The sequence below is a fragment of the Poecilia mexicana genome, unplaced genomic scaffold, assembly GCF_051168715.1.
Source record: "Poecilia mexicana isolate PSO_F unplaced genomic scaffold, ASM5116871v1 scaffold_20, whole genome shotgun sequence".
Lineage (NCBI taxonomy): Eukaryota > Metazoa > Chordata > Actinopteri > Cyprinodontiformes > Poeciliidae > Poecilia > Poecilia mexicana.
The window spans coordinates 5,956,034-5,981,876 of NW_028263389.1; the positions used below are offsets into that span (position 1 = coordinate 5,956,034).

At 39.6% G+C, this 25,843-nt stretch overlaps 1 protein-coding gene across 3 annotated transcripts in view; it reads right to left on the minus strand.

The window, feature by feature from the left end:
* Positions 1-25,843, minus strand: part of vav3a (vav guanine nucleotide exchange factor 3a) — a 106,424-nt gene that overhangs the window by 31,051 nt on the left and 49,530 nt on the right. For 2 of the 3 annotated variants that reach the window (XM_015002705.2, XM_015002707.2), the window contains exons 3-15: positions 19,995-20,053; positions 19,813-19,878; positions 16,473-16,581; positions 15,943-16,044; positions 14,009-14,077; positions 12,837-12,940; positions 12,123-12,222; positions 11,699-11,794; positions 8,752-8,820; positions 7,564-7,650; positions 7,382-7,467; positions 6,900-7,032; positions 2,447-2,556 (exon numbers count right to left, since the gene is read on the minus strand). In XM_015002705.2, the coding sequence (XP_014858191.2) occupies positions 2,447-2,556; positions 6,900-7,032; positions 7,382-7,467; positions 7,564-7,650; positions 8,752-8,820; positions 11,699-11,794; positions 12,123-12,222; positions 12,837-12,940; positions 14,009-14,077; positions 15,943-16,044; positions 16,473-16,581; positions 19,813-19,878; positions 19,995-20,053 (1,190 nt within the window). Of the gene's footprint in view, positions 1-2,446; positions 2,557-6,899; positions 7,033-7,381; positions 7,468-7,563; positions 7,651-8,751; positions 8,821-11,698; positions 11,795-12,122; positions 12,223-12,836; positions 12,941-14,008; positions 14,078-15,942; positions 16,045-16,472; positions 16,582-19,812; positions 19,879-19,994; positions 20,054-22,045; positions 23,291-25,843 lie in introns of those variants that run through there. The other variant, XM_088001252.1, reaches the window with a different exon arrangement.

Sequence of the window (25,843 nt, forward strand, 5' to 3'; positions counted from 1 at the left end):
TCCAGTTTAATAGGTGGTGGCAATGCACCACCACAGATGGGCTGCCAGCCACCATAAAACAACAAAGAAGAAATACAACATAACGCCTCCTGAAGCCAGGATTTCAACTGAATGCTGGCAAGTAGCTCTGTGTTTAGTATTCAACATGGCTTCTAACGCAGGTAAAAGTGACTGGTGTCATTCGTAAGCTAGCATTTTTGATGGTTTGCATCTTATTAAGTTATGTGCTGAAAAATGTATGCATGTGGACATGAGTTTGAACACACAGGATAGAGAGAAACATTGTTAGCTTGTGATGCTAATGGTAGTTAGCACCGACTTGGAACTAAAGATGCTCAACAGAGAAGTTTGATTCCAGTTCCTGAGTTCAATAATAAAGATTATTTCTCAACAACGTCCAGTTAAAAATTGTCGACAACATGAGAGAAATGTTACTACTAATGACAGCGAAGTTCGGTTTTTATTAGCACTGCGCTGAGTTTTTTTTTATTATTGAGTTTGGACTGCACAGTTAATTTGGATAATTTGTTCAAACTCTAAAATTGATTTAATATGAAATCACTCAGATGATGAGAATAAATCAAGAACAAACACTAGTAAAATCTGGTAATATTCTGCACAGATTACACATTTTTAAACACGGTCTAAGTCTTGTAAAACATTTAAATTGGTCATTTTTTTCAGTACTGATAAAATATCTTCTTGTCAAGACAACACTGTGTCTTCTTCAAAGAAGAAATGTTAAACCGGTGTGATTTCTCTTTTGGAGAAATCCACGTAAAATGTGACTAAAAGCTCCAAACGTCGACTGGTCTGAAAATGAAGAGCGTGAGCGAGAACATGTGATTGTTCTGCAACACCTCTCTGTTCCTGCAGCTTGTTAATTTAGCCTCACGAGCTAAATCATATAGCTCCCGTTTTCTCAGTCTCGCATCAACACTTCAGCTTCTTCATCCCCACTTCCTCTAAGAGCTCTTCTTGTTACTTATAAAATGTTATTTCGCTCATTTCGTTTTCCTGTAACTATTTTGAATGCCAGTAAAACTGTTTCATAACTAGAAGTAGCAACAAGATAAATTATTAATAACACGTACCTCAGTTATCAGCAAGCACTAGGATTTTACCTTTAATTTTTCTTTTTCTGTTATTCTGAGGTTTAACCTCAGTAACATTATCAGATGGGTTAGAAACATCAATTTTTCCCCTGGCACTTCTATTTCTCCCAACAACTGTGTCAAAAGGATAGTCTGCTTTGTTATTGAATACAATAGAAGTGAATGGAAGCAGCTAAAAATCTTGCCCTCCATAATAATTTTCAACAACTAATAAACCATCATGAACAGTTAGTTTTCTCACAACATGCAGGTAAAACAGTCACTTCAAAGTAAGTCTAAATGGCTAATTGCTGCTTTTAAAGGGAACGATTATTGATCTCATTAATTAGTGATGGGTGTCAGCAGACGTTAGGATTCCTTCATTTTTCTACAAACGTACAGCAGTGGAGCTGTTTCAAGTGCAAGCAAGGAAACTAATCAACACTTCTCAAAACCTTACTTTTAAACCCGTCTACTCTCCATTTAAAGTATGCAAGCAAATAATTAGCTACCCAAGCCTAAACAAGAGTTGGAGAGATAATGTTAATGACATCGGAAAAGAGCTAAACAAACACTGAAGGAAAGGAAGTTTGGATCAACACCCGACAATCCCTTAAGTATTCACACCGAACAGAGACAAAGGAACAGTGAATATATATCAACTGCATTAACATGCTGTTCACCCAGACACAAATAATACTCCTACTCCTTTCTGTACATTCTGTCACGGGGACAATAATAGCGAAGGGGGGGATTGCAGTGCTTGTCAACAACAGATGGTGTAATCCTGGGAAAGTTACCGGCAAGGTGCATGTCTGCGTGTGGAATAATAAACTGTTGCCTGCTAGTAGTGTCTGTCAGTAGTATGTACAGACAAGGTTCACCTGTGTTACCTGAACATATGCAAGTGCAGGCTAATTCTGCTGCATTCGATCTGTTCGAAGTTAATGCCGTCGCTCAGGTTGGATTCATTTTAGAAAGAAAGCCTAAAAAACCACGGATTGGGCTTTCCTTTGGAAAACGGAACAATGTGCTAAACTGGATCTGCCTCGGCTCTACAGCTGAACTGCAGATTATTGTTTCTTTCACCTATTGTTTACTTTTGGAATCAGCCACTTTCTGGACCCGGTCCAGGACAAGAACCGGTCGATGCAGTTCGACAACACGCGGCGAGAGATTCATCTGTCTGAATGCAATGTTCGGTATGAGCGTGTCTCCCGGCCGACTCCCCTCTGCGTCACTTTCATTTTTGTCATCCCTTAGTTACACGCGGACCAGAATAACAGGGTGAGCGACGTGTCGTGACGTGAGACCATCGCGTCGTTGCACTTGCACAGAAAAAGCACACTCACATGGCCATGCCGAACTGCTCCAGCCACTTCTTTTTCAGCTCTTTGGTCTTGAAGAAAAACTCAAAGCCGTTCTGGCCCTGGTTGTGAGTGAGGTAGAATCCGTAGGACCACTGCAACAGAAACAGACAAAAACAAACGTGTTTGAGACAGGAGATGAAACAATGGCAGGCAAAACACACTGAGGGAGAGGAGGCAGAAAAGACAGATGGGGACAAAGAGATGCAAAATGAAGGAGGGATGCCGTGGGGAGAGCAAGCACAAAGACGGAGAAGGAGGAGAGCAAATGAAGCGATGCAGAGGAAGAGGGGGGAAAAAATGAGTGCGAGTTAACTGTGGCGCATCGCTGCTGGGTTTCAGACGGCACGCAAAGACCCAAGCAGCGAGCGGGTCTGCAATTGGCTGCAATTATCCACTTTAAAGGCTAAATATCCCATTAGCTTCCGTGTCGACTCGGGCTGTTCTGCGTTTCTAGGTGGCGTGGCGAAGTGGATGCTTTTGCGGGACGCGCTTCTTACGACTGCTGGTCGTGGTTTCAAACTCCTCGCACTCGGCTGTGAAGGTTAAGCTGGTGCGGGTTCACCGCGCGGTTAGAAAAGAGCAGCGGCGCATTTCCTCGAGCGGATGAATAGAGGAAAGGAAAAAGCGGCGCTCCACGCTGGCGGTCCCAGTGGACGCCGTGGCCTGTGCTGAGGGGTGAGAGTGTCTTCCTGCCAATTTGTAAAAGGGGAGAAACAATGTTTTTTTTTTTTCTTTTTTATGAGAGCCGTTTTATCTTTTTTTGTTTTAAAGAGGTCTGCAGGCTGCTATTAAAATGCTATTAGCCTTCATTATGAAGTCATGGGAAGACTAAGTAAACACCAGGATTCAATAGCCCTTTTTTGCTGAGGAACACAGGATTGCTTCAGTTCCTTTCAAAGCTCTTCTGGTGCCACCACAGGATATCAATCAGGTTGAAGTGTGAACTTTGACTAGATCATCGCTACCTCGATTTGTTTCATAATCAGCCATTCTGTAATTTTCTGTACCGTGTGTGATCATCCTCTCATTTGTATGACAAAATATTGGACAAGCTTTAATGTAATGAGCAAATATATCACACTGTGCTGAAGGCCTCTGGCTATAAATTAAGCCCCGATAATCACTCCTCCACCACTGTGCTTGACAACTAGCATGAGGGATTTCAGGTGTGTGTGATTTTCTCCAACCGAAGCTTTAAATTACCTTATAATTTTCCCAGATTGATAAACAACGGCTGCTTGTATTATTAATGATGTTGTTTCTCCTTGCCATTTGTGTTATACCTTTATACTGGAGATCATTAAACTCCCCAAAACTCCTACACTGCCTAAAAATGTATTAAAATCTATGCAAGTGGCGATGGAAGATATTATTCTCAAATCTTATTCATAAATCTAGACCATTTATGTTTTACTTGCTAATTGCTAGCTTGCGGGACGGACCAGGATTCATCAAAATATTTAGTTTTGAATATTAAAGCCAGAATGATCGTCTTTACATGGCTTAAGTTAGCTTAGATACAAATTAGCAACAATTTGGAGTCCTTTGCTAGTTTTGCTGATAATGTTTAGCTAGTAGTTTTGCTAGATTGATGGCAACCTACCAAGCATTCAGGCAATTAGGATAAAGTTGCTTGTTTGTAGTTTTTGTAATGAAAGAAATAAAAAGTAGCAATAGCAAGGAGTTAATAAGAAAGGTTTTAGCTTGATGTTTAGCTAGCTAGCTGTTGAAGAAAGGTGTTCAGGATGTTCTGTGACCCTCGACTACAAGCTAATTTAAATACTTCAAGACTGATACCGAAAGAAGCTGATGCAGTAACTTTTAGGAAATTTTCAAATTCCTATCTTTATAAGTGAAAAATGTTCCGACACAAAGCATTTTTCTCTTTGCAATACTAAGTTGGGTTTCAAAACAGCCTCGGACACGTCCACTTGTTAAACTTGGACAATTAGAGCAAGAGTTTTCCAAGAAATGTCTCATTTATGCCGGCAAGTATGGACTAAAAACATTTTATAGACCAAACAAAACAGAAAATATTCCACCCAAAAAGTCAGGAAACTGAAAGCGTTTTTTAAGTCAAAAAAATCTAAGACTCCCAACCTACAATAATATATTTCTACTTTGTTTCATTTAAATATGTCTTACTAAAGTTATTGCTAAGCAAGAGAAATTACAATAAAATCATCTGTGTGGTTTTAATAGGAAAAAAAATATGACCTGATTACTTTTAACTTGGCATCTTTGGCTGAACTAATGCTTGATCTGAAAGCATTTAAACATAATTTATATATATAAAAAAAAGCTTATATTTTGTTGACGGTCCATGGCCTCTGAATACTTTATGCAAAACCGTTTTACCTCCAGATAATCTGCATACAAACACTGCTTTTATGATGGAGGTTCTCATTTTCGCTACCTTCAAGGAGACGTGTTCATTTCAATCACGGCTAGCGCAAATATAGCACCAAAGAAAAGGCGTTACATTCTTCATGTCAGAGGTGAACAACGCTGAAACAGCTGCAACCTTCATAAATATAATCCTGCGAGCCCATATGGGCCTAAGCCCACTAATGTCTGCTATTACTGCGTCATTATTACCCAAATCAATGTTTCCTGGCACGCCTTAGATATCATTCTTCATTATGATTGGCAATATTTTCCCCCAGTTGGCACTTTGTATTCACTGTGTGTACAAGAGTAGTCAGGCCCAAAGCGAGGTTTAATGATAGCACCATCTGGGAGGAGGCAGGCTGTTCCAGTCTGACACTGTTTCAGAAGGATGCGGAGGGAAGAAAAAAAAATTAATAAGGGAATGTAAAACAAGAGCAGGAACAAGCATGTAGCAAATTATTTAGGACTGCTTTCTGTTAATTATTTTGTTGTTCCTGTTATGAGCCTGAAAGGTTTTTGCGTGTAGCTCATTTTCGGAGCACGCCGGGGGATTTACGGCGCAGAAGGCGGCAGCGGGGTAGAGAGAGACTGTTACAGGTGCTTATAAGACCCTATAAAGGAGCATGCTAAGTTCATTTTCATTCAGTTTTATGAACCTGGGTGTATCTGACAAATGGTTATGGTTGTTCATTACGCAGAAATAGCTCCGCTAATTGGTTTGTCAGGACTCCAACATGGTCTCCGAGCTTTGCTGACTCGGTCATAAAGAGGCAATAATGGGCCTGACGTCGCAGATCTCGCCTTCGTTAGAGCGGACGACTCGTTAGGCGGGGATTGTTTAATCCTTGTCATTTTTACGGCATGTTAATAGAGCAATTTTGTTATTATTTTATCTATTTTAAAAGCTAAACACTACAGCAAAACCGTGAAACGGACTACGGTCCTGCTGGGACAGCCTACCCGGCGAGAAGCTGTTTGGGAAATTTAATACCATCCAAAGCTCTTCAGTAAATCACAGTTAAAGTGGGAGAGAGAGCCTTCGTCAAGTACTGCAGTATAAAATTTAAAGCAAAGTCTCCCAGACATACGGTATTTTATATTCAATAACTTTTCACCAATACATCCATACAGAAGCATTTTTCATGATAATTAGGAACAAATGTACACATGCAAGCTGCTCGTTTTCAAAAAAAGTTACGTTTTTACGGTTTTGAAAGCTATCCAAAGAGAAAGTCGCAGAAAGATTCGTCTTTCTGCCTTTGCCAAAGTGTAACTGATTTACTATCTTAGAGCTGGAATAAGTTTTCTCATCACCATGTTTTACTTTGGCAATAAGCAAAGAGAGAAAAACAACCTGCAATTGATTGACAGAAAGATTTCGAGCCAAATTGAAAAGTAGACTGACTTGTTTCAGAGCAGATTTATGACAATTGCCTACAGGCTCTTGGCAACGTGTTCACACCTCCTGAACCTTTTTCACATTTTGTCAACCACAAACTTTATTTGTAGGTTTTGGGCGCACTTATGTCAGTTTTGCACATCTAAAGTGACTTCCCCCCCCCCCCATTCTTTGCAAAATGCTCCAACTCAGTCAGATTGATTGGAATATGAACTTACTTTAAAGGTAATTAGTTGCACAGGATTTGATTTAGAGGTATTTCAGTATTTGGTGCTGAATACATATTAACAGCCCCACTTTTCTGATTTTATTAGTCATATTGAAAGACATGCATCACTTTCCTTATGTTTTCCAACTCTGAGTTGCATTGGGTTGGTCTACAGATCCCAGTAAAATTAACTAAACTTTATGGTTGTAATGGGACAAAATGCAAATATGCTAGGGGTGTGAATACTTTTAGTAGGCTCTGTTTGCAGGTTAGAGAGCTGCAAACCTTGCAGTGATGCAACATGCATTACATCTAATATGAGAGGCAAAACATAAACTCTCAATATGAATGCTGTGCAGCAAATCGGGTATCGTTTCTCGAACTTTCATGACGTTCTAAGACAGCAGTTTGAACTATTGCGTTTTCGGGACCCGGACCTTCCTGTTCTCCTTGTCGGATGTCGGGTTGTTGGTGATCTTGAAGAGGTGCAGGTCGATCACTTCTTTCATCTCGTAGTTGTCCCCTCGGCGCTTGCAAACGATCACGGCAGCGTCAAACAGGAAGATGTGCCTGCGGAGGGGATCGAAGCGACGGTCGAATGAAAATCTGTTTTCTCTTGAGTCAGACTTGCATAAACTCTGTGGTTACTTTACAAAAAAAAAAAAAAAAAAAAAAAAAAAATCACCCCCTACAGTTCGTCTTGCATAACACAGCCGATTGTATCCCTGGAGCTTACAGAGTGGGAGGAAGATTCCCTTAATGACATTCATTTGCTACGCTGCAGTTCACCCAATTACATCATTTAGCGGGGGAATAACAGGTTTGCTTTCATTGACACTTCGTCCTGAGCTTCTGCGTTCTCTGGAAGGCGTCCAGCAGCATCGCCGCTCCTTCTATCTGGATTCGCTCGACGTCCTACCTGTCCTGCTTGGCTCGTTTGTCCACTGAGGTCACTCGCACCTCCCCGTCGCCTTTGGGTCTCCCGTAGTTGCTCAGAGATTGGTTCTGGGGGAAGCAGATAAAGAGAGAGACGGATCACTTTTCGACTGGCGGTACAAACCCAGAGCACTAAATCACCGCCGTGGCTTTACGTGGACTTACCAGGTTTTCAATGGATCTCTGGTACTGCTCTATTTCTCGCAACGTCTCATTGTCCCGTTTGACTTCATTGACGTACTGTGCCAAATCCTGCACACACACATCAAAACGGCGATGAGTGTACTTCAACTTTAGTGCACAAGGAAAAGTTTGGAAAGTTGCGTGGAGCATTTAATGTTCGTACGTTTTTCCCCACAGTAAAAGTTTTCAAACTTTTCCAGCACCAAACTTTGGAGATAAAAACAATACAAGGAACAAAAGAAGAGTTTCAATTCACTGTCATATGACATCACTTTTTTTTTTCTTTTTTTTTGTTTTAGCAGAGTTGGGTAGTAACTAGTTACATTTTCTCATTTACACTTACATGAGTAACATTTTGGAAAAAGAGACTTCTAGGAGTATTTTTACTGTGCTGCACTTTTTACTCTTATTGAGTAAAATTTCTGGATACTGCACCCACTTTACCGAAAGAACAAGCTTGTTTTAACTAAAGAGTCACCAGTTTTTGGTGTAGTTTTGTATTGAAATAAACTTATCTTTTACTTTTATTTGAATAAAAATATGTAAAGTACTACTCTTACTTGGCTACTCTACCACTTCTGTTTATTACCGTTACTAATAATGTCTTGTATGAGTATTCTAACAAGACGGGACAACGTAAACTTAAAATATAATAAAATTTTATGTTTTGAAAATTTGTGTTAAGCTAAATTACCTTCCTGCTCAAATTACTTGATTAAACATCATATAAATGACCACTTGACTTTCTGCAGGAAGTCTTTTATAGTCCAACTTTCATATAAAACTGCAGATAGAATATCCAGCACTTTCAAGGCCTTTATACAGAAATCAAGCACTTTCCAAACCTTGAAAACGCATTATTGAAATCCATGCAGTTTCAAAGATACTCAATTAGTATTTCCCGCTCTTTCAGCTTGCATGTTCACATTTTGTCAGATTGCAGCCACAAAATCTTTATGCATTTTACTGGGATTTATGTGAACAGATCAACATCAGGTTGATGCATAAAGGCTCTAAATGTGTAAAGTTGGTGGGTAAAGTTTTTCACAGCTTCGAAGGTTGAATACTTTATCAACACTTAAAAAAACATTGTCCATTAATTCATTAAGTGGCTTTAGTAACAAAACTTCTATATTCTCAGTGAATGTTGGGACAGGACTGTAGGAATACCTTCATCGCATCCAGCGCTGTCCGTAGATTACTTTTTTCAGAGGCGTCATGGGTGTGTTTTACCAGTTCCTGTTGAACAAAGCAAAAAAAAAAAAAAGTAAAATAAAAAAAAAAATCACACACAGAAAAGAACAAAAAAAAAACATGAAGGTGAATAAAAGATAGTGTACACAAAAACATTGATAAAGAGTCGGTACATGAAAACTTAAGGTTTCTGCTCTGGAAAGAAAATGAAAAATGTCAGCCTGGTCCTAAAATAAATCAGATACAATGTGTCCGTGTGTGCGTGTGTGCACATATCTATAGGAGGCTGTGTGGATGCGCGTCACTTTATATCTGAAATTATTTGCCAGTGCGGCAGCGCTGCGTAAACAAGACATCTAGACCTCGGCGGTGAAGGATAAGGACAGATGTCATGCATGCATGAGGCCACACTGAGGGAGATACAGTGTGTGTGTGTGTGTGTGTGTGTGTGTGTGTGCGTGTGTGTGTGTGTGTTTGTCCTGTCCTGGCGTTTCTCAAATCCCCGGTGTCAGTCAAGCTCAACCTGGGCATTATTATCACGAGCAAGGCAACAGAGGCCTATTTATCAAGCCTGTGCTCCGACCTCCCCGCATCCACAGAGATACAGAGGCTGGGAGTGGCTCTGCTGATAGTGGGCGGCCAAACATGGTGGACTTATTGAGGGAATTCAAACAGGGGAGAGGAGAAAGGATGAGCGCGGGGCGAGCTAATCGCTGATGACAAAAAAAAAAAGTGAAGAAGAAAAAAAGACAAAGAAAGGAAGAGGCGGGTGCAAGCGAGAGGAAGTGACGAGGCATTAGTTGGAGAGATTGTAGATGTCACCGTGTGAGGAAGCAGCCCAGCAGAGGCTTTACTCAGCACAGCTAGCTGTTACTCAGATGTTCTACAGGTATTTCAACTCACATTGACACAAAACGATGTGCATTGTACCTACGCATATTTCTCCTTTTTTAAAATATCTTTTACTTTTTGGCAGGGGTGCTACTAAAAGGTGGATGAAAGGGGGCCCATGCCCACTTCTATAAATTTGCTGCCCCTTCTTCCATTGGTCTTCACTGCCCATGCGTAATATTTCAGATGAATACCGAGATACCAAATTTCAAATTATTTATGTATTCACTTTTATCCATCTTTAAATAATTTTTTTCCCTTTTTCTCTTTATTTGCATCCCTCCAGAGAACCTAATTTGGGAGTTTTCATTTAAATTCAACACATTCAAGATGGGAAAATTACAATATGGAACTTTTTTTCCCAAACCGTGCTGTAACCTCTTTTAGAACATACCTATAACCTACATAACACATCAATATTATTAGTGTACATTTTGATAAATGTCATCCTAACATAATTAATAAAAAGGCTCCATTTGTTCAGTTGAATTGCTGTTGATTATGTGGGACTTTAGTAATGTCCATTTGTATGCCACTTAACTTTTACCTGATCCACAACTCTAGTTTTGAAAATATTATTTCTACCTACACTGTTGGACATTCCTATTCCAGCATAATGCTTTTTTTGTTTTTTTTTTATCTTTCATGTAAATTTTTGGTTGTTTATCTTTGGTTCACACATTGAACTCTCAAAAACAATTGTGTTGGCCGGTTTGAAGGTGTTTTAATGAGTGACCAGACAGACAGGGCTGCCCCAACTCAACTTGTAGCACTGCTCGTCAGCTGGCTTTAAGTAAATCTGCAATTTTAAAAACATTGTTATCTAAAAACAAAGAATCCTGGGTGAAGCTCCACATGTTTCCATACCACAACTTCCTGGGTTTGTCCATCATCCTGAATTACTGCCAAACATTTGTAAGTGAGGGAAACTATAACTCAGGGTGATTAAATGACAAAGTTTTGGTGTGGCAAACGTGGGGAGCTCCACCCAGCGCACTATTGCGATAAAACTACAGCTGGCTAATTAGCATCTATGTTAACTGCTCGACTAAAGCAGTGGTTCTCTATCCTGGTCATCTGAGACAACTGGCCTTTATGTTTTATACCAGACTCTGCTCCAGCATGCCATCAAATTTACAGAATTCTGTATAAAAACATGCAATAAGTATTTTAAGATATATCGCAAAAATTAGTTCTTCAGCCAATGCTGAAAAACTCTGCAAGTTTAATTTATGATTTTTGGATCTAAAATCTACAGAGAGATCTCAAGCTCTCCTATTTGCTTATTTTCTTTGCAGATAATATTGAAGAAATCTCTATTGTTAATAACTTTCTTCATATCAAAGTATTACTAATGTACAAAATGTGCAGAGAGTGTCATTTTCTGAGAAAATGCTGAAAAGGGACTGCCAGTCTTCGTCCGTCTTTCAACTTGTTTGTCTCCGCTGTTGCTCAGCCCTCCTTTCATTGCCTTACTTTATTTATTTTCTTCTTTCTACTTCGTCCTCGATCGTCTGTATTGAATGAGAATTACACTGCGGTCATCCTCAACTTAGTCATAAAGTAGATACACAAACAGTCAGAATGAGGTGCAGAGCCTGAAGGACAAATGCAGGGAGGAGGATGGAAAAACGCAGTCAATGCTGCCTCTGGTGGACAAATGGTGTAATGACAGCTGTCTTGGAATGAATTCAGTGAGGTTTTGTTTTTAGATCAAAAACTTACTGATTTAGCTGAGAATGTCCTGTTGAAAGTCTGTTGAGACACTGTTGTTTACAGTGTGACCCTGACATCTTAAATATCTGACTAATGAGAGGTTTGTGGGAAACATAGAAGCTGATCTTTGAAGACAACTTAATTACACAGATGATTCGCAGAAGGCTCATGAAAAACCTTCATATTGCTTCCCAGTCTCACAGAAAATCCGAAGTAGTCCTTATTTTTTACTAACTCATCAGAAAAAAACATGCATGTGAAATCAACTGATGCGTAGCATGTAAATACATTTCTGTTTTTATTTTTTAAGCTGTACCTGCAAAAGGAGATGATACTTCAACACCCGCTGCATGGGAACCACAAGCAGGTCTCTCAACGTGAACTTGCCATAATTGGCTCTTTTAGAACATTCCTGCAGAAAGATTTAATAATAATAATAAAAAAAAATCAATCATTAATTGTACTATACATTAATCCCTTTGGTAATACTAGTTTGCATTTTTCCAGAAAGAAACTTGTTTATTTTCTAACTTACACACATGCACTGATCCATATGCTTCAAGTTTGATAGCAAAATGTAACGCTTCATGAATCATCACCATCTCCTGCAATGCCTAATTTGCTCACTTGAGGGCATCCTCTTTTCACTCTGTGCAGCTTAAAAACTGCAAACGTGTCATCCTGCACTGTGGGACATTTATTCATCTCTGTCGTCTGAAAGCAGCCATGTAGCCGTTTACCTCTAGCTTCATGCGCACGTCCTCTCTGTGTTTGCAGATGTCGTCCAGGGTGGTGATGGCCGTCTCCACGTGACTGCAGTATTTCCCATAGATCAACAACCTGCGTCCGATCAGAGCAGAAGGACCAACCGGTCAGTACCCAAAGGTTTACACAGATTTTCATACTTTTTTCCCTGTTAAACTAGGAAACAAACACAGTAGGGCTGCAACTAACAATTATTTTATTAATCATTTAATCTATCAATTATTATGATTAATCAGATTTTTAAAAATGGCACATTCTAGAGATTTTGCATTTGCCTCCGTTTTACAATACGAGAAATACATTTTTAAAAAGCAATTCAATTACTTAAATAAGAAAATAAAACAAAATAAATGACCTAAAATGCAATAATGGCAGTAATGTAAGACATTTCAATCAGATTAGACAAAATGTATAATTTTTTGAACAGTTTTCGGATTACTGCCCTGATTATATTTCTTATTTCAGCAAATGACTGTGTATTCCAGTTTATCAATTACCATATTAGTTGATAATTCAATAATTGATTAATCTGTTTAATTACAGCATAATAAAAATTAAATCTGAGCACGTTTTGTCATAAAATGAAGGAATGAAAGGCTGTAATATTGCATGATGTTGTCCTGCTTTCATGATGAAGCAAAAAAAAAAAAAAACAGTAAAAATTAGATGCTCCTGATGTTGCTTTGTACCTTTCTTTAAAACTTATGAAGATCTGGTAAAGGTTCTGGGAACCTCTCTGGTGGACCGACTCTTGGATTTCCAGCAATAAACCCTTGTGAACCTTTACCAGTTCCTAAAAAAAGCAGACGGAAAATTAAATAAATCAATGCTGACCGTAAAACATTTGTTACGATTATTTTTCCCTATCCTGAGCTCTAAAGGTTTTATAGCAGGTACATTTCATTAAAAATTAAGACCTTTTAGTCTCAACGGACATACCTGCAACCTGACAACAATACTCGACTGAGCTTTAAACGTGGCAAGAATTTTAGATGCACTTTGTTTCAACAGCAGAAAAATTCACAGAGCAAAACATGAAGGAATTTAAAAGCCCCAGATTCCACAGTTGGATTCGAAACAGCATCAATAAATTTTGTGGGGCAAAAAAAACTTGAGTGGATGTTTTGGTTGTCAGCAGAGAGATTCGCACAATCAGGTTTTGTTGCCATTTTGTGCACATTTGAAATTGTAAATCCAGCAACCAGAACATAAATTGGTATATTATATTTCTGCCCTTTTAAATAAAGATTGGTTCTCTCTGGGAGCTAACTTTAGAACCTAGCTAAACAAAATCTAACTTTTTAGCAGCTAGCCATTAGCTGCCTGTCTACCAGTAAGATTTTTATCATTTTATGTAACCTGTACTTGTTTGTACTACTAAAAAACAATTGCTTTGATGCTACTCTGCAAAGAAACAGAAAACACAGAAAATGTTTACCTGTTTTACCTCAGAAAAACTATCACTGTTAGCATGTTAGCATAGGGGATTTTAGCTTCTAGCATGACTGCTGCAAACCACAACACCAAAAAAGAAGTTATAATATATTTTTAAAAATAATGGCTGGTTTTCAGAGTAACATCGCAGAAATTGTTTACTCCTAATAAACAATTGCTACAACAGAAAAACCAGAAAACTAGCACCGTCACTGTTAGCATGGAGCATATTAGCTTCTAGCAGGACTGCTGCCAGTCAAGACCACTAAAAGAACAATATATTAAAAAAAAAAAAGACAGACAAATTAAAAATATATTACATACAAATAAAACTGAATAACAGAAAATCAGTTTGGAAATATATATTTATCAGTAGTTGATATGGTTCAAACTTTACTTAACGTCCAGTTGGCCGCATTTAACTCACCGGAATATTCACAAACACCTTCTCCATCTCAACCGTAGAAAAAAACATGGTGAGGGGCATCATAAAGTGCTGCGGGAGAAACAGAAAGAGAAAAGAACGCATGGGAATGAAAGCTCGTTCCTCCAGTGAACGTGGGGGGAGTCATTTTGAACGAGACGCTATTATATTATGGAGGCCAAGCTGCAAAGAGCTGCAGTAAGCAGAAACAACCAGGCCTGTCTGGGTCACGGCAATAATCTCATTTTCAGAGTGTGCAATTTAATGATTTTCCCTCTCCGAAAACTCCCACCACACAGTCAATTCTGCATCTCAATGGAGCAGGGGGAGCGCAAACGAAATTTCACCATAACAAAAGTCATCTACCGAGGCTCTCCGCTGGGAAATCAGGCAAGGGCCTTTTTTGTGGACGTGAACATACGCAAGGGGAAGAAGACAAGTGGTTTTGGCTGGGGGTCTGGAGCCGGTGGGTCTCCTACAGTCCTGGGAAAATGCAGAGTAAGATGGAAAAGATGTAGTTTTGACAAAAAAAAAAAAAGTAATTGTATTGTTCCAGACTCCTCTTTCCAAAGTTCATCTTCCTTTACGTCCATTTTAGAAAATAAAACACGGAGTGGAAAGATACACAATCTTGGTCCTTCTTAAACTCGTTCCACTGTTTGACAGCAAATGTATTATTTTTTTCCCCCCCTATTTGGAGTGAGTTTGTTTCAGAGTCACATTATACAGCAGAGAAGGAGATTCAATTGATTTTCAGTGCTCTTGAAAATGTTTGAAACTACCCATTAGGGGGTGCACTTTTATCTAACAAATGTCCATTTTTTTCATAAAAGCAGCTGAATGAGATCTCCATCACACTTTGATTAAACTTAAATTATTATATTATGCTAGAAGTGGCAAATAGCGATAATTTACCCCTTTTGTAAAGCTTATTTAGGTGCAAGTTGTTTTAATTACGATACCTTGCAGTTACTGTAATCATTCTTTTCGAAACAAAATGTATTTCAGTAGCTGTCATATATAAAGCAAGCTATGTTTTGCTTACATTCAGATCTTTACTTCAAATAATCTTGTATTTTAAATAGTTCTTATGGTTTTGTGCGATTTAATTATGACATGCGATGCGATAATGGGAACAACTTCATATTTTTTATGTACGTGTTTGGGGTGTTTAGCCTTGTCGCCTCGCAGCAAAAAGATTCTCGGAAGAGTCCTGAATCCAATATTTAGTGGGGAAAATGCTGATTTTCACGCTTTTTTTTCCCTGGTGTGCCTTACTCTCTACCAGTTGGGATACAAATAGATTTTATTGATCATTATAGATGCTTGGTGCAAGCCTTTGTTTCAGTTTTCTGATGGTGTGTTTTGGAGATTTTTTTTTTGTTTGTCTCTATTTCCATCGTCTTCATTAGAAACAGGCTAAACACCCCAAACACGTACATAGGTTCTTGTCAAACCTTGTGTTTCACAATTCTCATTTTAGTTTTTTCTCCTTTTTTCCAGTTTGTTTGCAGGTACAGGCAAATTTATTCATTTCATTAATTCTCTTTCCCATTAGAGAAAGGGGCCACAGTTATACTAAAGGGAAACAAGAAGACATAAACAACAAATTAAAAGTTCATGTTAATACTATAAATGACAAATTGTACATTCACTCTGTTCAAAATATAGGCTGTCAGTAAACAGCAGTACATATAACGATAGACCCCCCCCCCATCATTTGAAACTCTGACCACCTTCAGTTTGAACTTCCAACGCAGAAAGTGAGAAACTCAATACATCTTCCTTAACTACACGCATAAACACTTCCATGTGTTTCCAAGGAACATTACCGACGTTAACTCTTTGGGTCCAGGATGTGCAAAGTATATCACCAGTGTTGTGTTACGGTTCGTTCAGAGCAGCATAATGACTTCCATTTGTCGGTGTGAGCGTACCTTCTCTATGGACTCCAGGGTCTCGGTGTATTTCTCCTCTGTCTGCTTGATCTCTGTTAAGCAGCAACTCCTGATGTCGATCTCTGCCTGCTTCTGGAACGCCTGCACACACGCACGCACGCGCGCACGCACACACACACACACACACGCACACGCACACGCACACGCAGAGGCCAGTTACTATGTGTCGGCGCTGTGGGCTTACAAACCGTCCAACCAGATGTAGTTGATCCAAGCCCCAGAGTGAGGTCAGGGGTTACACATGCTCACTAAAGTGTCTGCCAAATATGAAAACTTTTTTTTTTTTTTTTTTTTTTTCTTAACCAGAGGGAGAAAATGTGGCAAATTAACTAAGCATGAAATTATATATCATGTTTCTGCCTGTTTACCCTTTGACGACTAATTAGGTGGAAAATTGAGATATTTAGCTTAAATTTGGTCTGATCTGCAAAAGCAGGAGTGTGTTTTTTGTTTTTTTAAACCGTTTCACCATCTGGACGTGAGATGGAGGTTACAGACGGAACACAAACCGGAGGAGGGATGGCCTCTGTCTTCATCAGGTCCTCGTAGATCTCGCCGCCTTCCTCGTCCTCGTACACGCAGGCATACAGGTCCTCCTCGTCCTCCACGCCGTTCTCACTGTGGACGCACACAGAGCGCGTGAGCGGGGCCGCACGGCGTCACGCTGCCGACGATCCACGCAACGTTGCGTGGAAAAATGGCTCCCGCCATCCACGCAAAAAGGCTCACGCAAAGTTCTGCTTTTTACAGCTGTGGCCTGTGATGCCGTGCCACAAAATCCTTTCAGAAGAGGATGCTGGGTAATTTGGGAGTGTGAAGGCTGTTACGGAGCAGCCTACATGTTTTATTTTCTTAATGCTCACATCTGAGTTCATGAGGGCAAGTCGGAGGGAAAGCTTAGACTTAAGCTTTGGTATAAAATAGTTCTTTCTTGAAGAACAAAAGGTCAGCGAGTACAGCGGGAGGCACATGTAGTGGGATCCTTATTAAAAATGAATAAAAAGCTTCAGAATCAATTCATCTTTTGTTGTTGTAACGCAATTTCAAATTCGAGTCATAATTTAAGTACAGAAGTTTACATATACTGAAAAAAAAGACTCATATGCCTCACTATCTGGAGCGGGATCAGACCAAACTTCTGCTGTTTGTCAGAATTACCTAAATTATTTCTAAATGCTAAATGTCACTATAATGAGAGAAAGAATATGTCAGATTTATGTTTTAATGTCTTCAAAATCAGAGGTTTACATACTGAATTATTACCATCTCTTTAAACTACAATGGATAGACCGGATCCGTCATTGGGCCTGGTCTATCCAACAATCCGGCAGTATGTAAACTTATGGTTTCAACTGCATCTAGATTTTCTGACAGATTTCTTACAGGTCTTTTGTATCCCTTTACCACAAACTGTGTGAAAGGGATTAAGAACATACTGAACAAAAATGATTAATTATTCCTCCAGTTTAATGTTTTAGCAATACCTCTGGCACTCTTAACTTTACCAACATGTTTCTTCTCACTGGAAATAATATTAATGTTTTATAGTGGTCCAGTCAAAGTCCAGACTTTAATCTGATAGAGAATCCATGGACACACCAGTGGAAACATGTAAAAGCTGGTAGGTATTCATAAGGAGTAAAAATCTGCCAGTAAAAATCAGTTGTTAAACGCAACTTTAATAAAACCGATTTTCCTTTCGTGTTCTGTTATCATCTTTTCACAAATTTTCCCCCCCATCAGGCTCAGCCTTCCTGAAATGAATTTTACACCCCAACATGGCAGTGGTTTAATAACGCTGGACTTAGCCACGGCTCTCCTTTCCAAAAAGATTTACAACATACATTATTATTATTAACCAACTGGTAATTTAAAACTGCACAGGAAATTTCGGGCCGGTCCAACTACGAGAAAGATGCTGTGTATAAAATGGATATTTTTCTGCTGCCTGTGCGAGTCGCATTCACGAGTAAATGGAGATTCTGATGAGAAAAGCAGAAGTTTATGGCTACATTTCGGGTTTTTAAAGATCTAGAAAGTTTCTCTTTGCAGATCAGATGGATTATTTCTGCAAAGTCAGGAGTCTTCATGCTTTTCTATTTCTTTTTTTTGCATGTAAATTTCTGGCTCTGGCTTATACGTTTGGAAAGCTTTAAATGTGTCCGACCTCATCCTGCAGCTGGCTGGCTGGTTTATCTCTGCCGCTGCTTCCTGTGCAAATGGAGCTGTCAGCGCTAAACATAGAGCAGATCACTGTGAGGCGTCCCGACATCTTTATTACCGAGGACTCATCTGCCCCCGCAGGCTTCAGTTACTATCCTAAAACGTCTTCATAGCGCGACTGAAGAATTAAACTGCACACAAAAGGTACCATTTCAACGTCTGGTGTATTTTATGGGGGATTTTATGTAATTAGACAAACACTAGTTCTGGAAAAAAATGAAGAGCCCACTTCACTGAACCCCATTGAAAACCTCCTGGTTGTTCCACCAAACATTAATTTCTGAACACTTCCTGAGTTAAAACATTAGTATTGTTGTTTCTAAATGAATAATTTGTTTTCTCTGAATTCTTCAAGGCCTGAAAGAACTACATCTTTTTCATTATTTTCATCACCATTTCTCATTTTCTGCAAATAAGTACACAATTTTTGCTTGGAATTTCAGAGACAAGTTGTCAGTACTTCATAGGATAAAAGAGCAATGTTCATTTTACTCCAACATACACCTATAAAAAGTAAAATCAGAGAACCTGATCATTTTAAGTGGCCTCTCAAATTTTTCCAGAGCTGTAATTGTGAAATAAAAAGCAAACGCTGAGTTTTCAAAACAGTTTACATCGAAGCGCGGCGTGCGTTTGGCTTCAGATCCTTTTACTCCAATGCTTCTAATAGATCGGGGAGAAATTTGTGGAGATGTTTATCCGAGGCTTCGAACGTCTCACGGAGGAAACGGAGCGCACAGATTTCAGTTTTCTGGCCAATGCAGAGTTTGTTTGTTTTTTTAAAGGTTTTATTGGCTCTAGTGGCCTTTCTTTGATAGTTAGTTGACAGGAAGGTGGGTAATGAGAGAAGGGGAAGACGTGCGGCAAAAAGTCGCCAGGCCAGGAATTGAACCAGCGACGGCCACGTTGAGGACTCCGTATGTGGACTGTGCTTAACCCCTGCGCCACCACAGCACACCCACCGATGCAGAAAAGTTGAATAGTTTTGGCAACGTTGCGACTGAAAATGGAACCGTGGACGAGCCGACGGCTCATATTCAGTCCAAAACGATTCTCAGACGAAAATCAATAACAAAAAGGCCAATGTGTTGTCTGGCTATGTTTAGATGAAGGCATAACTCTACCCGCTGACCTACTTGCAGTTAGAGTGGATTATATTGTACGACTATTTTTCTTTGACTTTTGAAAAGTTCAAAAGTCTCAAAATGTGCCAGCATGAAGCTAAAAAAGTTAATGATGTAATTATTTTAATCTCTTATTCTGTCTGATCCCGGGACATTAACCTCACGAGTAAAAATCATGCCGGTCTGATCTGGATAGCATGAGCTGTATCGTTTCAAATAATAATAATAAAAAAAATCTGTTATTCAACAAAAATCTGCAAAAGCTTGCACTAAATGGGGCGTGAATAACGAATGACGAAAGTCCAGTCCCACACAACTTGTGGAAAACTGAGAAAAGGCTGTGGGGCGGCGAGGGGAGACTGAGCGCACGCTGGGAGCAGCGGAGGAGGTGGCTGCCTTCCAGTCGACACCCAGGGAACAAATGCTGCCCTCGTCAGCAAAACGCTCTTTTGTTTTAAAACGGCAGGAAGCGGAGACATTTGTGTTCGAGGAGGAAACGTACTCGATCAGGTCCTCCAGGTGGTTGTAGATGTCCTCGTCTTCCACGCGCTCCTCTGTGGGAAAATGCCTGCGAGAGGAAACGCACATTTATTATTTGTGAAATAATCAGAAGATGTTTTACTGAGTGTTAGGTGCACAGTTTTCTTCTTTTTTTTTTTTTTTTTTTTAATAAAAACGACATACCTGATTCCCGTTTGCTGTGCGATGCTCGTGTGGGAAAGTTTGGACAGCGTGTCCATAACCTGGGACAGAAAGAGAGAGATTGTTTTAGTTTTTTAATCTAACTTTTTTTTTTTTTACATCACAGAAGACCAGAAACTGAATGTTATCCTACGTTTGGACACAAGAGGGCAGCATTTTCTAATACTTCTGAACAACCTGAGCTGTTGTTACAGTAGAATTTTATATTCAAACCTTTTTACAGTAAATCCAGTTAAATGGAGATTATTGGCCATATCCCTTCACCTCCACCATTTTAGCCACATAAACATATTTTTTTGAGAGATTTTAAAGGACAAAATCACTTCAAATGGTAAATAATTGTTGAAGGAGAAAAGCGGTGTGTGATTTTTATTTTTATATTATTTCCAGACAAATATCTGAAACTACACTGGATGGTTTTGTGTACAGCTCCTCTGCTGTTATATATTTGTAGAAAAACCTGCATGTCCTTTGAGACACGGCTAACTGCACAGCAGGTTTTCCTGCGGCTTTCTTCAACAACGTTTACATCTAAAGTTTTCCCGCCATGAAAAAAAAAATAAAAGTGATATTATCTAATTAAATTTGGTAGTCAGTTGGTATTCCCAGAGTGAGAAGGGATTCACACCACACACTTTTTAGATATTTTACTCCTTTGTGTTATTCTGTCTCATAAAATTCATGAACATTTCCAGAAGCAACAGGGCAAAATTCAGGTACTTCAAGCAGAAACAGTAGTCGGAGCTCTGCCAAACGCACACAAAAAGAAAACATTACCTAACCGCAAGAGTAATTGATCAGTAGGTTTGTATGATTACTGATATACGGCCCATACATTAACGCCGCTGTGCTCAGGCCTTCACCCTGTACTGTGCACATGTTTGAGCTAGCGATGAATCATCCCTGATCTCACCTCTTGAATAAAACTTTAATGTCGCTCATTCACGCCCGACGACCCCCTTCCACACCACGCTTCCCTTCCCAGGTCACGGCCGCACACTTTCATCCACACCAAACGCATCACATGTGTAACATGGATAAATCTGCCCCGCAGCCAGCTCTCCACGATCAATACCGGTCAGTCACACAGCCGGCCTGTCCCTCCCCCCCCTCCTCAACGTCCCCCGCTCCGTCCAGTAAATGGAGTAAACAGTGGCACGGTGAGGACAGACCCAGGGATCAAGTTGTCCCGGCCAACATCCTTCCCCCAGCTCCAAACTCACAGAGCTCTGGAAGCTGCTGCTTTTTAAATCAGCATCTGTGGCTTTTACTATCAGAAAAGCCCGTTTGGTGAGCTGGCTCCTGTGGGGTCGCGAGGTGAAAAAGAAAACGAGTGACACTTCCACGCTTCCGTCGTCGTCGCATCCGAAAACATTCCCGACCGCTGGGAACAAGTTGACGTTCGGCTGCGTGACGTCAGAGCAGAGTTTGTTTGTTTGCTTGTCGGCTGCAGCTTACGATCAAAGAGAAATATCAGCAGGGAGCAGATGAGTGGTGGGAGGTGGTGACTCCGTGTGGCTTCGCAGCAGTGGGCGGCTGCAGATCATCAGGAGAACATTAATTAACTTGTACGCACTGACTTTAAACAGTCATTAAAAAATTGAAAAATCAAAAAAAAAAAAAAAAAAAAAAAATCTGCAAAAGCTGAAAAGTGAGCTTTCCATAACTGCAACACATCAGTGTGCCGCTGTGCATTCTTTAAAATGTTTTATAAATATAAACATGACAGCTTCACGTCTGGTAGACAAAATCCAGGGGGAAACCCCCCCCCACAAAACTCATTGAACGTATCCTAATCCAATTGCTTTGGGTGCCAAGGTATCACAGTGTGTACAATCACTAAGCAGATTGTGTTCCTCAGCAGTAGTTTATCTGCTGAGTGAATACAACACACAAAGTCGCTTCAAAAATGAATTGAAGTGAATGATTTCAACCTGAGGGGAATCTGCTGAGACTGTATGGTGCTGTGCAAAATGACATAAAAATAAGCAAAACCTAAGTAAAGGTAGTGAACAAAAAGGACTGCCGTTTACCAGTAGCAATGCTAACCATGCTTGTGAGGTGGCATCGTCAAGGGGTCAAAAAATAAATAAATAAATAAAAGGTGAGAAGAAAGCAGAATCAGCAGCCAGTTCCAAGGCCTTCTCAAGTTGCCAAACACTCTTACTGGTTTTATGCAGGATTTGCAACACACCTGCACTTCGTTAGACTGCACCATGAGAGGACAGGTCACACCGAGCAAGAAAATCTCAACAAAGAATCAGGAATAAGGTTATTAATCTAATTTGCAAACTAAATGATCTGCAAACTAAAACATTTATGGCAGGGCAACTCGAAAGGGTCTCTTTAAAGAAAACAAAAAGAAAGAAACTCCTCCGTTTGGTTGTATCTGGTGATGCAAGCAGTGACATCATACAATTTGACCAGGAAGTGCTGGGCTGGCTCCTCCCACACATCTAAAGGGACAAACAATGGTGAGTACAAAAGATGCTAAGTGTCGACTCTTCAAGCATTTTGTCTCTGTAATATTACTAACACCATTTTTTTTTTTTTTGCACACAGACCACTTTCTCAAACACACGGTGTGACATCACCCCTGCTCCTAACGTAAATAATTACTGACAACTCGCTACGGGAAGACCGACATCTGTCAAAACTTTACAAGATCCAGAGACTGGAAACTATAATGGATGTAGCTCTTAAAGAGAGTAGTTATATAAAAGCTATTTGAGACGGACATCTTTTAAAAGTCATGCAAGCAAATATTGTGTTCCCAGTTGATTTCATTAGTCATCTAATGTTGATCACCAAACCTCATTTTAATATAACCTTGTAGCATAATAGCTTTAAAAAGACAAAAAACAAAAACAAATGTTATCTATGTACAGTGTGCGTACATAGATAATGTTTAGTCCTAATTTATCAATGCTCGTTCTTTTCAGTGCTGCAGCCTGAAACGTGTGAACGACCCATTTATGGGTCAGAGGTTCTCCCGTCTTCCGCTAACGCTTTGACGCACAGACGTTATGAATACTGATCTCTCCACTAATGAAGGTCGTGTACGACATCTGGATGCCGGTTTGAAGGTACAGCGTGTGCAGAAGCTGCTGAGGATATCTGGAGGTTTTCCAGTGGTGGCTTTCAGGAGACTCTCCAGGGTGAAGGGCGGGAGAAGCAAGCGAGGGGCTACAATATTTTGGCTTCGCTGACTTTATGAGTCACAGATTCACAAACTCAAATGACCATCTGTACAAAACTAGAGAACATGAATTAGATTTGTTAATACTCATAGGAGTGAGATCAGCTATATGGGAGTGTCAGACTCTAAGAGGATATTTGGGTGTTTACTCCTTAACAACCAGGAAAGGAAAAACATATGGCATCACCTATAGTGATGCCGTAATCTCACACACCTATAGTGTGTGAGATTTTTTTTTACAGGTCACTACACTTGTTTCAGGGCACTTTTTGTCCAGAGGAAAAGGGACAGGAACTCTAGCGCCACCTCGTGTCTATCTCTGCGTGTCTCTAAGCCAAAGATAGCAACGAAAGCAGCTCTCACACCATTTCTTGAAGAAAGTGTGTGATAGAAACCGTCATCAGGGATGGAAGCTGTTTGCTCAGTTCTCTTTCTGTATTTTCTCATCCGTAGAAAGTACTCCTCTTCTAGTAGTTATGCGTCTTACTGCGACTTACATCAGATTGTTGCTCGTTATCCACTGCAAAAACATGAAATGTTATAAAGTATTTTTGATCTAGTTTCTACTGCAACTATTTTTGTACTCTTGAAACAAGACAAGACTAACTTACAAGTAACTTGTTAGCAGGAAATAAGTTATAAGTGAAGTTATTTGGCAGTGGAGCTAGTAGTTTCTGATCAACATTAAAAAATTATCTAGTATCTTCTTGAAACAAGCTCTTATATCTTGCAGAAAAGTTATTTGTAAGTCAGTTCTGTCTTCTTTCAAGTGCACTAAGGTATTTGCACTAGAAACTAGACCAAAAACACTTGGTGAGGTTTTGTGTTTTAACAGTGTGACCTTGGTTTTGTTGAAAACTCAGAATAACGGGAGTGGAAAATCAACAACTCAATGCGATTGGTTGGACTCGTACAGCTGGATGAGATGGCTTGAATTGGTTGACATGTAATTTGACAATGTGATGGGATGACATTTGAAAGAATGTTTTAGAATTGAATAAAATGCTGCACTTTTCTCTATACAGAGCCAATAACGAGAACCAAAACTGACACGTACAGTCCGCAGTCTATTTTAAGACGGAAGTCATTCATTTCACACGCAGCTTCTGGGTATACACAGCAATAACGCTGCAGGTGTCACATGTATTTATATTGATAATTGAAAACCCTTCACGGTCTTATCCGATCACAACCTTTCGTGTTCAAAAATTTGAGTAAGTCATAAACCAGCTTGCATGGTCAGAAGCTGAGGAACCGCTGACATACTTCCCAGTTGTAGCTTCCAGGAGATTCTCAGGGAGAAGCAGTGAAGCGGATGCGTTTTTTTTTTTTCTTCTTCTTCTTTTTTTTTTTTTGCTTCACTGACGTTATTAGTCACACATGTACTAAATAAGGGAGACTTAATGTACTTTGCTAGTATCCATTTTCATTGAGCTTTTTACACATTTTGACGTATTACGACCACACACGTTAAAATATTTCATTAGAACAGAGCAACAGAAAGTAGGTCATTAATGTGAAGTGGAAGTGAATTACACAAAAGTAATGGTTTCAAGAAATAAAAATCTAAAGAGAGCAGCTTGTGTGTAATTTAATCTCACTAAAATATTACCTAAAACCAGCAACGGAGCTACAGTGCAGTGGTTTAGATTAAATAAACTAAATAAATTCGCCATGTTTTACAGGGTTCTAGTCAAAGTCCAGTTCCAAATCCAATTGAGTTTTTATTTGTAGAAAAAGGAAACTGAAAACCAGAGGAAAAACCTTCCTCTTCACAATTATGTGCTGATTTGCATACATTTATGCATCTATAGATGTATCTTTAATGGGATAAACTATGAATATAAAGTGATGTGAATAGGTCTGCCACAATAGATAAATTTGCTGGACGATAAATTGTCCTTTTAATTATTATAATAAATTATGATATTGTTGTCTTTAGACCATCTTCAGGTAATATATAAAACAAAGAAACTATAATTTTTGTAAAGAACATTTAGTATTGGAACTGGAAGATATTTTAAATATCCAACATAAAACACAACAACCAAAAACAGTAAATAAAACAAAAATTTAATCTGCTTATATCTAAAACCATGAATAAAATGAATTATGATGTCTCTCCAAACAAAAGTACCCTTCAAAAAGTCTTAAAATTCAGATTGGAAATTATCGAGCTTATTTTAACTTATCCCATAATTAATTGATACCATCGTCCACCATGAAAAAACACCTTGATTTCAGGCACAATTGGTTTAGGAAAGCAAAAGAACACAGACTGCAGCAAGACAGCACAGCAGCTCATGCAGGCCACGAAACGGTGTGCATGCTTCAAATGAGTTTAAGAATCAGAAATCATGTCTGAGGATGTAGCATCCCACCAGAGGTGAGACGCTCTGCAGGAGTCATGTACCGCCATGTAACCTCAGATGATCAAGGCTGACAGGGCCTCTTTGATGGAGGCTAATAAACCTGCCCCGGCTGGCCGCGGCCGCTCCTCTGGATCAACCAAATCACTATAGTCCAATTAAAGCCCGGAGAGGGATGTGTCTGTGCAGCAGAAACCGAGCCAAGAGCACAACATGTGGATGTGCGCTAACGTCTGTTTGAAGCCGCGCAGCTGCTCGGCACC